This window comes from Cydia fagiglandana, chromosome 26 (assembly GCF_963556715.1).
Source record: "Cydia fagiglandana chromosome 26, ilCydFagi1.1, whole genome shotgun sequence".
NCBI lineage: Eukaryota > Metazoa > Arthropoda > Insecta > Lepidoptera > Tortricidae > Cydia > Cydia fagiglandana.
The window spans coordinates 6069984-6087224 of NC_085957.1; the positions used below are offsets into that span (position 1 = coordinate 6069984).

The 17241-nt window shown below is 39.2% G+C and overlaps 1 protein-coding gene across 1 annotated transcript in view; it reads right to left on the reverse strand.

The window, feature by feature from the left end:
- Nucleotides 1-17241, reverse strand: part of LOC134677494 (titin-like) — a 56976-nt gene that overhangs the window by 2918 nt on the left and 36817 nt on the right. Inside the window, exons 15-20 of the mRNA XM_063535976.1 lie at nt 17153-17236; nt 16483-16584; nt 15460-15552; nt 10562-10791; nt 1634-1784; nt 168-293 (exon numbers count right to left, since the gene is read on the reverse strand). Of these exons, the coding sequence (XP_063392046.1) occupies nt 168-293; nt 1634-1784; nt 10562-10791; nt 15460-15552; nt 16483-16584; nt 17153-17236 (786 nt within the window). The remainder of the gene's footprint in view (nt 1-167; nt 294-1633; nt 1785-10561; nt 10792-15459; nt 15553-16482; nt 16585-17152; nt 17237-17241) is intronic.

Here is a 17241-nt window from a genome sequence, read left to right on the forward strand (position 1 = left end):
TAGCGAATAACCGCGAAAATCGAAGTTCGCAAATTGCGGGGAGTTTTCTCTGTCACTCTAATTACGCATTCGTTGGAGAAAAAGAGAAAGATCCCCGCAATTTGCGAATTTCGGTTTTCGCGGTAGCCCCCCAGTTACAGATCGAAAGACTATAGGTACGAGTATACCTCTTGGTATCGAGTCTCCGCGATGATGTATTGAAGCATCTTCACTCCTCGGAGTGGCTCCTTCTCTTCATCATGGATCATCTTGTACACTTCGGAGTCCTTCAGGTACTCCAGCTTGTGCGGCAGCTTCGTATTAACAATGGTTATGTTTAATACGACTGTTTTTAATATTGAAATTAACATGATGAATACAATGCTTTTGTTCTAAGCCAGGGGTCTCCAAACTCCGGCCCGCGGGCCAAATCCGGCCGGCGACGCGTTCCATTTCGATCCGCCGACACATAAAGCGAGTGCCCGCTGTCCGGCCCGCGAGAGCCACGCTCCAGGGGTCAGCATTCATTAAGAGTGGAACTGTTCCTATCAGCAGCAACCAGACACCCTCCCCGCGAAAGTTTCTGGGACGCAATATACGAGTATATACTCGTAACTCGGCCCTCAGGTAAAAAAGTTTGAAGACCCTGTTATAAGTAGTGCGTTTTTATGACTTTATTTTGTTAGCTTTATCTTGCAGAATGGCCTACGAGTAGTGTTAAGAGTGTTCGTTAAACTATCAATTTGATTTGTTCATAACACTTATAGCAAATTTTTAGCTTCCAACTTAATAGTTATTTTATAGGCAATTACAGCATAGTGTGTGATGAGGTAATAGAAGCAGTTTTTGACATAAAAGCGAATTGATTTTTAGCTGTGTTTGGTGTTTATTGAGTATAATGATTCTAATGCCCGTGATGTTTTAGTAGTTATAAATAGTATGAGACCTCTCTGTAGTCAGCTTCAGCGATGACGGGTGTCAGTAGCTCTACCCTCTTCACCGGCTGCTGTTCCATGCCGTGGAGCTTGTACTCCGAGTTCAAGATACAGGCTATAGTATGATACCTCTCTGTAGTCAGCTTCAGCGATGACGGGTGTCAGTAGCTCTACCCGCTTCACCGGCTGCTGTTCCATGCCGTGGAGCTTGTACTCCGAGTTCAAGATACAGGCTATAGTATGATACCTCTCTGTAGTCAGCTTCAGCGATGACGGGTGTCAGTAGCTCCACCCGCTTCACCGGCTGCTGTTCCATGCCGTGGAGCTTGTACTCCGAGTTCAAGATACAGACTGTAGTACGATACCTCTCTGTAGTCAGCTTCAGCGATGACGGGTGTCAGTAGCTCCACCCGCTTCACCGGCTGCTGTTCCATGCCGTGGAGCTTGTACTCCGAGTTCAAGATACAGGCTATAGTATGATACCTCTCTGTAGTCAGCTTCAGCGATGACGGGTGTCAGTAGCTCCACCCTCTTCACCGGCTGCTGTTCCATGCCGTGGAGCTTGTACTCCGAGTTCAAGATACAGGCTATAGTATGATACCTCTCTGTAGTCAGCTTCAGCGATGACGGGTGTCAGTAGCTCCACCCGCTTCACCGGCTGCTGTTCCATGCCGTGGAGCTTGTACTCCGAGTTCAAGATACAGACTGTAGTACGATACCTCTCTGTAGTCAGCTTCAGCGATGACGGGTGTCAGTAGCTCCACCCTCTTCACCGGTTCTTGTTCCATGCCGTGGATTAGCTTGTACACCTCCGAGTTCTTGAGGTGGTCCGTGGTGATTGGCGGCTTTTCGTACTTCATGAAGTTCACCCTGTATGGAGGTACTGTGTTAACTTTCTTTTACCACCAGGTCTAGTATGAGTTGCGTTCTCGCGCGCGAGTTCATACTTAGTCTGTATCTTTAGGTATTTAAATAAAAGTAAACAAAATCTACCTTCAAATGGCTCCTTAAGCCAGTTGAGGGTAGATGAAAATATTACATGATCAAATAATGTAGTTTAAAGTCAAGGCGTTCAGTGATTGATCCCTATTACGTTTAACTGATAAACGAAAGCATAGAACCATAGTTATATGAAAAGAAAATACCTAGAAACCCTTTACAATTACATGTGTTTATATGAGAATCGATTCGGGGCTGATGACACGCCTGCCGTGTCATCAATGTTTTTTATGTGTGACGTATGATACGGGAGGAGTGTCATCATATTCTATGGCGCATGGCATGGCTGCCGTGTCATGAAATGACTGTTCCGCGCCACAGCCAAAAGTTTTCGAAAATGGAACACGCAACGAATCGGGAAAAACCAGCCGGCCTAGCCAAGGTGACAATCGTTATCGCTTCGACAACGAAACGCTTTGTGTCTCTCTATCACTCTTCCATATTAGTGCGACAGTGACAGTTGCGTTTCGATCGCTATGGAGCGTTAGCGATTGGCACGTTGGCTACGCGGCCAGGTCTCTACTGTGATCCATTTTCCCAAAGATCTCATGCCAGTAGGTACATGCAATGCGTTTAAAACAACAAAGCAAAAACTCACTTCTATTATTTGCTCTAAAGCTGTTATCACAGTGTCGCGGAGGATATGGAAGTCTACCAAGTGGCAGTTCGATTCTCTGGAACGTTTGTTATTTTACAGTTTTGTTTTATTTTCAAAGGATTGCAAAAATAACTATGTAGAAATAACCATATTGTTTGGTAGAGCTGTTACTCAAAGGGACTATGGGCAGATTATACGAGTATAACACTCAAGTCAAGTACACTTACATATATCTGATATAGGTATGGTATCATATGCACATCAACTATAAAATAATCATTTTTGACAATACATAGTTGCATAACTTCAAGATGCGTATATATGTCGGCGGCCGATCGTAAGATCAGGCATATGGTGAAATTCCTAGGCAAATCGTGAAACGTGAAAATCTTTGACTCGTTCCCTGAGTCGACGGAGCCCCGCTCCTATTTCTGGGCAGTTTGCTCTTCGGGCATCTGAATCAACCTAACGAACCTATCTTACCTATATATTGGTTTAATGTGACTATCCTCAAAACAATACACAGGAACATTACCATCTGCCTGATTTTACGATCGGCCGCCGACATATACACATTTAAAATACCATAAGGGTTCTAGTCATTAAATAATTTTCCTCGCGTTATCCCGGCATTTTTGCCACGGCTCATGGGAGCATGGGTCCGCTTGACAACTAATCCCAAGAATTGGCGTACCATAAAAGTTCTGGTATCTTGCTAAAATTGTCAAATGTCAATGGGTTTCTAAGGGCGGTGTTCCATCCGTCCAATATCTTTGTTCAATGTGTATTGTGTCTCACATTTTTCATTGAGAGTGATGGCTTCTCTACACGATGGGCCAGCGCCGGCCACTCCAAGGGACGCATTTATGCGCTAGAGGGAGCAAGTGATATTGCTATCTCATTCTACCGCATGGCTGCGTCCCTTGGAGTGGCCGGCGCTGGTCCATCGTGTAGAGGAGCCATGAGATGCAATGACATTGGACAACGAAACTGGGCAAGAAGCCGATTATCGAATCTCGAACGCTCGATTTCGTGTGTTTCGTTCAATTATATCTCCACTACTAGGCATTAAAATTCTACTAATAGAATTGAAAACGAGTGATCAGCCGGCCTAGTCAAGGTTACAATCGCTATCGCTTCGACAACGAAAACCATATGTCTCTCTATGCTGATGACACTTCCATATTAGTGCGACAGTGACAGTTGCGTTTCAAATAATAGAAGTGAGTTTTTGCTTTGTTGTTTTAAACGCATTGCATGTACCTACACTGAGAGAAAAGGATAACAAAAATTCACTTAGAATTACAAAAATAAACTTAATCCGGGGACAAGGAGAGTCAACTAATAGGAACAAATTGACTTTTGCAATTTCTATTTAGTTCTTGCAATTTCTATTATCTGTTTGTTGAAATTAGATTTAGGATTACTGAGCTGTTTGTAGAAATAAATAAACTTTACAGAAATAGTGAAACGTCCATAATTATTACTAAACTTCATTTTTTCCCCCAGTACAGAACTGTTTTTTTTAATTCCTGGTGATGATTTTTCTCTCAGTGTACTGGCATGAGATCTTCGGGAAAATGGATCACCTGGATGGAATGGATGGCCTGGCCGCGTAGCCAAGATGCCGATCGCTTACGCTCCGTAGCGATCGAAACGCAACTGTCACTGTCGCGCTAATATGGAAGAGTGATAGAGAGACATAATGCTTTTCGTTGTCGAAGCGATAGCGATTGTAACCTTGGCTAGGCCGGCTGTACCTACCACTCCATCCAAATTTCTATCGCTCGTATTTCAAATAATAGCATTTCGCCGTTTTCCACCGATTTTCGAGTGACGAAATCGAGCGATCGAATTTCAAAAATCGCCCCTCAGGTGGAATACCACCCTAAGTAACCCAGATGTACAGTCGCCATCAGATATATCGGAGCGGCCAAGGTGCTCACAATCATCTGAATACGCCTCTATTGTCAGGGCGTTAGAGTGCGTGTTCAGATATTGTGAACACCTTGGCCGCTCCGATATATCTGATGGCGACTGTACTTATATAATTTCTTTGCTTGCCTCTTACGTAATTGAGTTTACATAGAACCTTACCTATACTTCCTAATACCCCTCTGGACGTCGCCCCACGGCCACACTTTGTTCCAGTTTTCGATCTGCCGCACGCACACATGCAACAAACGCAAAAACCAACACTTAAACACACACACACAGACATTAGCACCCTAGTATGGGACACATATTACTGGTGAGTTGTATGCGTATATCAGAGTTTTTTTCTTTCTAAACTATAAAGTGGGCGTAAACTTAACTGATAACTAATTGGTAGAGATGCAACGGATAATTGTTTGGCCGGATACCGGATAATAGGCCTGACCATCGGCCGTATATCCGGTATCCGGCCGCCGAATATTCAGCCAGCGAAACTATACGTTTCGGTTTTTCAGGTGCGCATTCTGCAGGTTTGACCTGTTTCCTAGTGAACGTTCGCGCGGACTCATTTCTATACCTAGTTCGTTTTTTTTAGCATTAGAAAGAACTCCGCAGAAGCAAGCGTGCAGTTTTTATCAGACTCATTAATTGTTAATAATTATTGAATTATCTAATGTAGCATGGTCAATACATATAATTTACTTCAAATTGTTACCGCTTAAAGTGTCAGATTTAGAACCACAAGCGAACTTCTGCGAAGTTCTTTCTAATGCTAAAAAAAACGGACTATAGGTTCGAAATGAGTGCGCGTGCAAGTCAATGGAATGACTAATTGTTCGAAAATAATAAACAAGTACGGTTATGACCGTGTCTGTTTCTTAAATCCAATTTGTTTATTCCGAAATCAAGCAATGTTACTATCCGGTATCCGGCCAGATAGTAAAATAATAATAGTAACCGAATATCCGGTGCATCTCTACTAATTGGTGAACTTTTTGGCTTGGGCTGGTGGAGGGTGGAGTGAAAAATCACCGGATAAGATTTTATTGTTTTCAGTATTACTTAACCCTTAAATGCATGATTTTTTCTTTTTGCCCGAAATTAATATATGTATTACATAATTGTTTGCTGATTCTAGGAAAAGTAGAAAAAAATATATAACTGCGAAATCAGTGTTAGAAGTTGAATTGGCTAAATCATATTTATGTAAATATGTAATTTTCAGTAATACATATATAATTTTTTTTACTACCATTAGAAAAGTACACTATTTGCGATATACCTATGATAAAGTTTTTAAATATAAAATAATTACATACCCCGAAAAAACCGTTCAAAATCACATACAAAAAATTATTAGGTAACTTGTGGATTTTTCCAAGCTTACCGAATTTTCGTCTTAAAACGAATGTAATTTTTATAAATTAAAAATAATGCGTAAATTTAACTATTAAATCATCACCCTATTATGGTAACATTCCATTTCTAACCGCAGCTGCATTACTGACAATTTTACTATGGAAATTGACAATGACAGCGACGCGTTCAGTACCGGTAGTGCAGCTGCGGTTAGAAATGGAATGTTACCATTACTTGACTTTTGGTATAGAGGTGCGTTCAAGAACGTAAGCCTTTTTATTTTAAAACTGTGAGCTGTCTAATGCTTTGTAGACATTTAGCAACACTATACATTTAAGGGTTAAAAATCGCAAGCATTATAATGCGTGTCCCTTATAACAGTTTATATTCCACAACATTAAACACAAATCAGTAAATTATATCAATGACACATTAGAAAACAGTTAAGTGTTACACAGTTTTACAAATGTACAAAAATATTACAAATTAATAATAAGCGAGAAACAGCCAAGTGACAACAAACGATTCACGTTACAACACAATATACAATTTATATATGTCGGCGGCTGATCGTAAGATCAGGCATATCGTAAAATTCCTAGGCATATCGTGAAACGTGAAAATCTTTGACTCGTTCCCTGAGTCGACGGAGCCCCGCGTAGCGGAGCTCCTATTTTTGGGCAGTTTGCCCTTCGGGCATCTGAAGCAACCTAACGAACCTATCTTACCTATATGTTGGTTTAATGTGACTATCCTCAAAACAATACACAGGAACATTACGATCTGCGATCTGCCTGATCTTATGATCGGCCGCCGACTCGGAGTAATTAACAACGGAGACGCCATGTCTAAAATTTTCGGTACAAAATAGTCTGCCGTTTTTTGCGGGGGAGGGGCACATCAAATGTATAGGTACGTCATGTCAGATAAACGTCAGTCCATACATATGGTTGACCATTGGCCGCCTATTTTCGACAGAGGGGAATGCCTGTTAATGGCGGCTCCATTGTTAATTACTCCGAGGCCGCCGACATATACATATACGACACAACAAGAACACAAGTGCAGTGCACAACATATATGGGCGTAAAAGACACATAATATGTATTTAATACTACATATGTAGTGCATTTTTTTTTTGTCTTCGTATTTTCTCTGGAACTTTCGTATTTGTCATGCTATTTCAGTCAACGTCAGTACTTTTTGTACCCAGAATGTCTGAAATAGCAAGACACGCGGCCCGATTCGAACTGTAAGATACATCAGTTAATAGATCTAGAAACGATATGGATTAGATATACAGGGTGATTCATGAGACGTGAGCAGGACTCGTCCTACGCACTCAGTAACTGATAATTGATCGATCACCTTCGTATTTAGGTGAAACAACCACACTTTGTCCTATTTTTTACCTTTTGGTGAGAGCAAATCTAATTTTTACAATCATGGTCACCCTACAAGACCTAATTAATAAACATAAAACCTCTTTAACCGTCATGGCAGCATTTTGATTACGAGGAAAATAAACTGTCAAACTTGAGTGAGATACGAGTTTTCAAAAGTAACCAGACCGTGATGACAGTGATGACATTCAATTTGACACAGAACATCGGTAGTTTAGTATTCTAATTTTAGGGTGACCATGCATGTCGTAAATAAATAAATAACTTTTTTTTCAACACGATTAGAAAATTAACGTTAACCTCACTAAATACTGATACGAAACAGTTGCTTATAATTTACGAAATGCACAGTGTTAGTCCTGCTCACGTCTCCTGAATCAGCCTGTATATGTCAGTGTAAAATGTGACGTTTCTTCGAACAAAAACATCACTTGACACTGACACATTATTCCATATCGTTTCTAGATCTATTAACCGACGTATCTTAAAGTTCGAATCGGGCAGGCGTTCGTACGGTTCCGTGAAAATACGATGGAAAATAATTATGTACTACATCTGTACACAAATAATGGACATATGTGACGTCCCACGGGTAAAGGTACCTTATGGCGGTTGGCGCTTACGCTATTATATTATTAACGCCGCTCCAACACTATTGCGGTGCTATGCTACGTAAGCGCCAGCCGTCATAAGGTACCTTTTCCTGTGGAGAGTCACATATAACGAGTAAAACCCTTATGAACGCCTATACACAAGTAAATACACAATATTCACATGTGGGATATACGTATTTATACTTTGCCATGTTAACTTACACACGATAAACATTTAAACATTGATTTTGCTTTTAGATTAAAGAAATACGAACAAGAAATAAACATAACACTGATTTAAACTTTCACGATTATTAAACATTATCAAACTGCACAACGGGACTTAATCGCGTATTTAAGTTTTAAAAAACTCGAAAAACTAGAAGATGTTGATGTCAACTTGAGCCAGTCTTCTCCGAGACCACGGGGACAACGCCGTCCACGAAACGTCGGAGGTAAATCTTAAAACTTAAATACGCGATTAAGTCCCGTTGTGCAGTTTGATAAGAAATAAACATTATGTTGAATAAGCATAATTGATATTTTAAACGACCCTCTAAGGAATAGCAGTAACTTTAATTACAAATATAACTAAATATTTACAAATAAACTTAAAATTAAGCGGATATTTAACTTTTCGAACGCCATACCAAACACTTATATACATGATTTTTTTTTAATTAATGATTCAGATATAGTGCATAATTATTTTCCATCGTATTTTCACGGAAACGTACGAACGTGTCTTGCTATTTCAGATAGTCTCAGTACAAAAAATACTGAGGTTGACTGAAGTAGCGTGACAAATACGAATGTTTCCGAGAAAATACGATGGAAAGCATTTATGCACTACTCTGGACCTAGATGATATATCGTAAATGAATCCATAGCAGTGATTGTGTTCATTATGACATTCCAAAAATTAAATGAAAGTTATAGTTATTATGTATAAACTGTACATGAATAACGATAAAAGATCCTTGTGTCATTAATTAACTCTACAAAGACCTTTAAAGCGATGTTAGCAGCTCTACATATTGTAATTACAAGCATTCAGTGGCGGATTTGCCCTAAGGCACAGTAGGCCCGGGCCTAGGGCGGCAAGATATTTAGGGGCGGCAAATTGTGTCAAAAAATTCGCTGATGGTAACAATAAATTACTCAAAATGTAGTCAATATTATGGGTGCCTTGAAAGGGGCGGCTACAGCGCCTGGGGCCTAGGGCGGCAAAGACTGCAAATCCGCCACTGCAAGCATTTCTATCAAAATATATCAAGCTACGTATAAAAGCGGAATTGTTAAAAAGCTAAGATATTGTTTAATAGGTATTGTAATTTTTTCGTTAGTATAAAAATTAAAACAACCCAAGCTAAGCGTTATTTATGATAATTACTTATATTTAAAAAGTTAATTATTATAAGTAAAGTCTTTTTATGGGCAGGGTTAAATTACTTTGGGTAATAAAAATACGTATCATAAATGTAGAGCTGCTACATTAAGGCCTCACACGCACGAGCGCTTTTACAACGCGCGTTAAAAAAGCGTTTGATTGACACAAATGGAGACATGTGTATTCCCACATGTATATTTGTATCATGTGTATTTGTGTGTGTGTGTATTCACATGATGGCGGTGGCGCTTTTTATCAAGCGTTGTTGGATTTTGGACTTCAAGCGTTGGTTGTTAAATTTAATTTAGCGTGGGGACGGATTCAAGCGCTTTTTTAACAAGCGTTGAATTAGCGCTCGTTGGTATGTGAGGCCTAAATGTGTATGGGAATGACCAACCTCTCGTCGTATGGCAGATGAACGCTTTCGTATGTATTCCTATAAAAATGAAACACATGAATAAAATAGAAAATGGCCACACAATCTTTTACACACTAATAATCATTGCTTGTCAAATTCCAAAATTACAATATACGAGTACTTAATCGGGCTAAAAGGCAACGTACAAATTTTGTGTGACAGACCGTTAAAATTCGTGCAATAGTTAATTTTTTATATAATTAATGTTTGAAATGTTTTACTCGTACATGATATTTTTATTTAAGTACTGATGAAACTATTTTAAATTAAATCTAATGACTGACGAAAGAGCAAATAAATCAATGATCTCTGAAAATAAATTTGATGAAATTCAGTTTCATTTAATTTTATAAATGATTCGAACCTTGTTTTTCTATTTTACGGAATGAAAACGCCAGAGACTAAAACAATTACTAATAAATTATTATTAGTAATAATGTTGAATGCTCTAAAGTTTTTTTTATGTTTGATTCATTGAGTGAAATTGCGTTTTACTAAGGAGGGTGGGCTAATTGGCCTATTGATCAATAAGGACAAGCGATATGTCAATGGATAGCTTATTTTAAGTTCTAAAACTTTTGCTATGGCAGGTAATCCCAAATCTTTGTGTGAAAAAAGTTATCGCTGCAGAAAGTCATGCGAGTTGAAACGTGACTGTACAGTTTTTTTTTCGATACTATGTTCCTGTGTCGCAGATCATGAAGGTTTTGTTATTGTTGATGATTTTGTGTTACAATATTTTAGTTTTTTATTCGTTTTCTTTATGTTTTTTTTGACAATTTTTAAACAGCGATTTGACAAGTCTCGCCATACAAAAAATAGAGCATATAAAAAAACCTTTCCGATGGTATGTCACTTATTTTTATTGGTTCATGGGCCAGTGTCCATACAAATATGCCCATCCTCCTTTACTATGTATTTAAAATAACTTAACAACTAATAAAAACAGTACCCCAGCGCTTTTCCTTGTATCAGCTCCGCCTGAGCAGTCAAAGTCTCGGCGATGAACGCGTCATTGTACGCGTCTTTAGGCTTCCTCCACTTTCGGCCTCCGGGCAACACCACCGGCCTCTCAGATGGCGTGAGAGGCCCAAAGACGGGCTTGGGCTTGCCGACGCGCGGCGTAGGCCTCTGCTTCAGCTGTCTGGCCTCCTGGTCTAGCTGGAGGTCCGCCATTAGTTCCTGTTTTGGGGTCAAGGTTGGGGGATTATGGTTAAGAAATGTTTCGGTTTTGATATGAAATCTAAGGGATTTTTGCAGAATCAGCGTGTCAGAAAATCTTAATTAAGCTTTGTGTTCACTTTGCCGTGTGTGGCTACTGGCTATGTCCATATCAAGTAGGAATTAATTAGTTTCTTAAGTGTAGGGTACAGGAGTTATATTTTATACAAGCTTTTATTTAGTTTCACCTGACCGTTGTCTGTCTGTCGGTCTGTAATCAAATCTTGCAAGGTAAATTTGATCCACTTCCCGGTTTCCGATTGAGCTGAAATTTGGCATGCATGTATAAATCGGATGACAATATTGACAATGCAATATTATGGTACCATCGAGCTGATCTGATGATGGAGAGAGGAGGTATGGCCATAGAAGGTGATGAAACAACGCAACTTAATTGTGTTAGGGGTTTTTAGAATTGTCTCGATGTGAATTATTTGTCTGTCGTAAGAATAGTACAGTCAGCGATAAAAGTGTGTACCAAAAATAAAATTTTTGCCAAAAACGTATTTCTGTTTGTGTTCAACTAAATAAAATTCTTAGAAAATTTTGATATTGGGGAGATTTTATCTATACATATAATAAAGCTGAAGACGGTCGAAAGTCTGTACATGGAAGATATTTGAAAAAAAGTTGGCTGGGGATACTTAGAATCGATAACAGAACACGTTCCAACAGTTTTTAGAATTTTTGTCTGTTTGTCTGTTTATCTGTTTATCTGTTTATCTGTTTGTCTGTTTATTTGAACGCGCATCACGTGAAAACGGCTGAAAGGATTTTGATGAAAACTTCACTAATCTGTCGAGAAAATCCCCGGCCAGGTTATAGGCTATAAAAATTTAACCCTTAAAAGGGGGGGTAGCCACAACACTCGCTTGATTTAAGTTTGCCCCTGAATCTTATGGCGCTACTTAGGAAGGAGGGGCAAACTCTTTTCAGATATGTGCTACCACTATTGAGTACCCTGACTGAATTAACAGATGGCGCTGAATTTGAAGCCACCGCGGAAAGATCTTACCAAATTAACTCTAAGTTAGAAAGGGGGTACGGATATATGTATCAGCAAAAATAATTGAATAATTATGTTGATTTAATAAATTAATAATACAACAAAATTAAACGACAGTAAATTAATTGCCCCTCATTGCACAGTGCCATCTTTTGGGGAAGTGAGTAAACATTAAGTAATTAAGAAAACTAAAAATGAGTTTACATAGTTACGTAAGTAGTGGTAAAATAAACACACATATCAACACGCGTATAATTGCATAGTTATTTAAAATTATTAATTTTCTCCGTCATGAATTATACCTAATCGTAATTATATCGCACCCATATCAAATCTATATTCATACGTATCGCCTACTTTAAGCACTTAATAATAATGACCACGAAGGTGGGTACTTTGAGAAAAAAAACATTGACCTCTGTCATTTGCAGTGCCGGATTAACCCTTTTAAGCAAAATAAGCACTTGCTTAGGGCACATGAAACTTTTATACGTGTGTACCCATCTAATAACGAAGGGCCGTAGGGATCAAGTAAGAGAGTGAGGGTACGTAAGAACATCTCCAACGTAGGCTTTCGATTTGACCTTACGCGGAGGCCCTTAAAGTCATGGAAAAAAATCTTGCTTTCGGGCTTGCGGCCAGCGGATTTTTTCGACATAGGTTACCGATTTTATAGTGAAATTTGCTCTCTTGCACGCCAGATTTGTCGGCCAAACCGAGTTGCTCCTTAGCCGCGATCCTGAGACCTAACTGTGTGTTATAAGGGGCCCCGTGAAAGCCGAAAACTAAAAAGATCCTATGAAGAAGCGCTTTCGAGTGAAGCCACAGAGCGAGCAGTAGAAGAGTCGTGATTACATGCATAGATTCGATTTCAAGCCACTCTTTTGCAGTTCGGTCTTATGCGAGGTCTTCTGCCTTATGGCAAAGTTAATCTTCTGCCTTAATTACACTTGGGCGTGGATCCAAATCCAAGCTTTCCTCTTTCGAAGCTGGGCCTTCTGCCTTGCTCACACTTCGCCCATTCAATTCACTTGGTCAATTCCAAGTCCAAGCTCTGCTTTCTTTTCTGTATGAAAACAACCTCGCTGACACCGTTAAAATGTCGAGCCCTATGCGAAGCTAGGCTGATAGAAAACTGTCCCGTCCCTTCTCTGTAATAAATTCTGGATACGCGCCTGGTTGGGACTAAAAGTAAAAACTAATGTACAACTGTCTATCTAATTGGGTTTTTTATATCGATAAATTTTTGCGCTCGCTTCGCTCGCGTTTATAATAACATTATAAGATATGATAAAAGTGACATTAGGGTGGCGACTACAGCAGCACTACTCTGTTGCAACGTTACTGCTGCAGCCCTGTCGATTTTCGTGATAAAATGCTGTGACTGATTCCCATACTAAAAGTAAAAATGTACTACTATCTATCAAATTGCGTTTTTATATCAAAAAATTTTCGCACTCGCTTCGCTCGCGTTTTCAATAACTTTCTAATGTATGGCGACTACAGCAGCATTACTCTGTTGCAACGTTACTGCTGTAGCACTTTCAATTATCGTGATAAAATGATGTGACCGATTTCTATACTAAAAGTAAAAATGTACAACTGTCTATCAAATTGCGATTTTATATCGAAAAATTTTCGCACTCGCTTCGCTCGCGTTTTCAATAACTTTCTAATGTATGGCGACTACAGCAGCATTACTCTGTTGCAACGTTACTGCTGCAGCACTTTCAATTTTCGTCATAAAATGATGTGACCGATTTCCATACGAAAAGTAAAAATGTACAACTATCTATCAAATTACGTTTTTATATCGAAACATTTTCGCGCTCGCTTCGCTCGCGTTTTCAATAATTTTCTAATATATGGCGACTGCAGCAGCATTACTCTGTTGCAACGTTACTGCTGTAGCACTGTCGATTTTCGTGATAAAATTATGTGACTGATTTCCAAACTAAAAGTAAAAATGTACAACTATATTATTTATCAAATTACGTTTTTATATCGAAACATTTTCGCGCTCGCTTCGCTCGCGTTTTCAATAACTTTCTAATTTATGGCGACTGCAGCAGCATTACTCTGTTGCAACGTTACTGCTGTAGCACTGTCGATTTTCGTGATAAAATGATCTGACTGATTTCCATACTAAAAGTAAAAATGTACAACTATCTATCAAATTGCGTTTTTATATCGAAAAAATTTCGCGCTCGCTTCGCTCGCGTTTATAATCACTTTCTAAGTGACATACGGGTGGCGACTGCAGCAGCATAACTCTGTTGCAACGTTACTGCTGCAGCACTGTCAATTTTCGTGATAAAATGATGTGACTAATTTCCATTCTCAGCTGTAATGCAGCAATAACCGTTATTCAACTTACCGAAAAAAGAATCAATGTAATCTCGATGACCCTAGGGACAGGGGGCACCATAGTCTAGAAATGCTTAGGGCATCAAAATATCTTAATACGGCACTGGTCGTTTGCGGAGTCAAACGATTTGTGACTCGCATTTAAAACGCATTACCAAAGTCTCGCGAAAGTCTCGCAACGCATTGAGGTTACAAGGGGCACGTGGTCTTCCTCAGGAGTCTGAAGAAGACCACGATTAGTGGCGCTCTAGCCAGGCAGGCTTCGCTTTCGCTCGCGCGCGTATACCTTACTGTATCGTCTGATATACATCTACTACTCTGTCGTTCAAATCACGTGTAAAATTTGAATAAGGGCGAAAAAAACAATTGATTTTGGAGTGTAGTTTTATTTAGTGGTACCTAATTGTAAAATATTGTATCTGGTCTGCAGTCCTCTAGCATATCCATCTGTCAACTTTACTTCAAGTTCCGCCTCCAGGGGAGAGGGAGAGAAATTAGGATTAGAAATTAGCCGCTTACTGACACAGATCGAATTCCACGCGGGCGGAGCCGCGGGCACAGCTAGTGGTTAATAAATGTAGTATGGGACATCTTTGTGTAGATAAAATCATGTTGTGAAAATTGTGGATAATCATTTGTTTGGCGACTTTCGGCGCGATTCGGGAAATGATTTAGAGATTCACTAGATATGAAATAGTAAAGATATGTGACGTTCCACGGCAAAAGGTACCTTATGGCGGCTGCCGCTTACGCTTTTTTACTAACGCCTCTCCAATATTCAGTTGGAGCAATGGTACCTTTTTCCGTGGAACGTCACATATCTTTACTATTTCATATCTAGTGAATCTCTAAATCATTTCTCGAATCGCGCCGTTTGGCATTTAGGGAATGAGGCATATTATGAAACCTGCTGTTTTAGGTCACTAGGAAATTTAGAATTCTATCGAATGTAAAAACACTCCATGATAAATACCTAGTGCATAAAGCCTCCTCCACACTCGTGCGCGAATCGCGGCGCGAAGTCGCGAACGCGAGTGTGGCGTCGATTTTCGCAGACAGCGAAATCGACTCCACACTCGCGTTCGCGGCTTCGCCCGCGATTCACGCGCATAGTCTGGAGGGGGCTTAATAGCGCGTAATTTACTGAACTATGGTGCCTAGTGTATACATTTAACTAATCAAATTTTGTTTTATTTTCCACTATCGATGAATACTATACACAATATGTCGAGACACGAGTTCACACTGTTGCGAACCTGTTTGTCTTCCTTCTTAGGTCCGTTCGAAGATGTTAGGGACGGCCTTTGCTTTTGACTGGCCTCTTCACGCTGAGGTTGCACCATGACTTTCTAGAGTAGTTAAGTTAATATCAAATATTTAATAAGTTGTAATCTTTAAGGATATTGATGACCGATGGGTGAGATTCTTTCCTTTCAGTTTGTCCTGTCATAGAGAAATATAGTAATACAAGAGTGCTCACTTCAAACATCAGTTTTGGTCCCAGAAATATTAGTATTTCCATAGCAACTTTCATAGTCGACGTCTAGCATCGAGTAGCGGAATTATCAGTACTTCAAGTGACAATAGATGTAGCACCAACCGGAAACTCTAATCTCAACAACATAAGACTTTCTGGTCGGTGCTACATATACTGTCACTTGACAGTACTATTACTACTTAAAGTACTGATAATTCCGCTACTCGATGCTAGATGTCGACTATGAAAGCTATGGAAATACTAATATTTCTGGGACCAAAACTGATGTATGGAGTGAGCACTCTTGTCTTACTTACTCTATGGTCCTGTTTATAATTTAATTCCTGGCGTCTTTATTCAGTTTTCTGAGGATACTGTTGGTAGCTAGCGGCTTAAAAGAAGGGCTAGAATCGACTACCACACACTACCACATGTTTATTTTTAAACTGTCGATCGTTCCTAGTGTTAAAATAACGATATTTACAAGTAAAGTTAGACCAAGAAAAGTCTGCAGAGATCTTGAGAGCCCATGCAAGTGATATTTTAAACTTCAAACTTCTATGAAATTATGACGTATGAATAACACTTGCACTGAGTGGGCTATCAAAACCGCTGCAGACTTTTCTTTGTCTAACTTCTATAAAACTGCGTCTTCAAGTTGAAGAAAACTAAAGTTTCTCTTTTCCAAACAAAGATAATATGAGAATTTGTAATTTTGTATAGGCCCTCTCGCGCATGAGAGGAGGCCTCTGCCCAGCAGTGGGACGTTTATAGGCTGAAATTATTTACGTGAATGTCGAACCTCTTTCCCTTTAGGTTTAGGTCCGTCTGAGGCTGTGGTCAGCGATGGCCTCTGTTCCATGTGTTTGGGCTCTTTATCCAGCAGAAGACTCCCCAAAAGTTCCTGTCATACGTTAAATTTAGGAAGCTTCATGAAGAAAATAATAATAAGATACTTTATCTAAAATGACTGTTTTTTTTTCAAAATTCTTGTTGAAAAGGGTAAGATTGTTTTTAAAATCAGCAATTGTGGTAGAAATAGTCTTGAAAAAAAAGAAGTTAATAAGTTTTTCGTTATATTAACTTAGTAAAAAATACAGTTTAAAGTGTTGTGAATTTAAAAAATGAAAATATTCTGATTTGTAATATGATTGATTACTCCGATACAAACATTTAATGAATTTAGAAAAATACGAAAAATTGTTAAATAAAATACGCGGACAGTGAAGTACAAAGCATTACAAAAGCCGAAAAATAATGATTTAGAAACTAAAAAGCGTAATAGCTAATACGGCGATATAGCAAACGTTATAAGCCATTTAAATTCTTAAAAGTCACAACAACCCCGCTAAAATGTCTAATGAGTAACTCAATGTTCCATGTTTACTTCTTATTGAAAATTCAATGTTGTAGTGTGACAAGTGAGCCCTCACATACACTAGCACTATCAAATCGACACACATATGACTCACATTAATAAACCTAAGAGCTATCTCGTGGGGCGTCTCCTGAAGCATCTCTTCATATTCTTGGTCAAGCAGTTCGTTCGTTAATTCCTGTT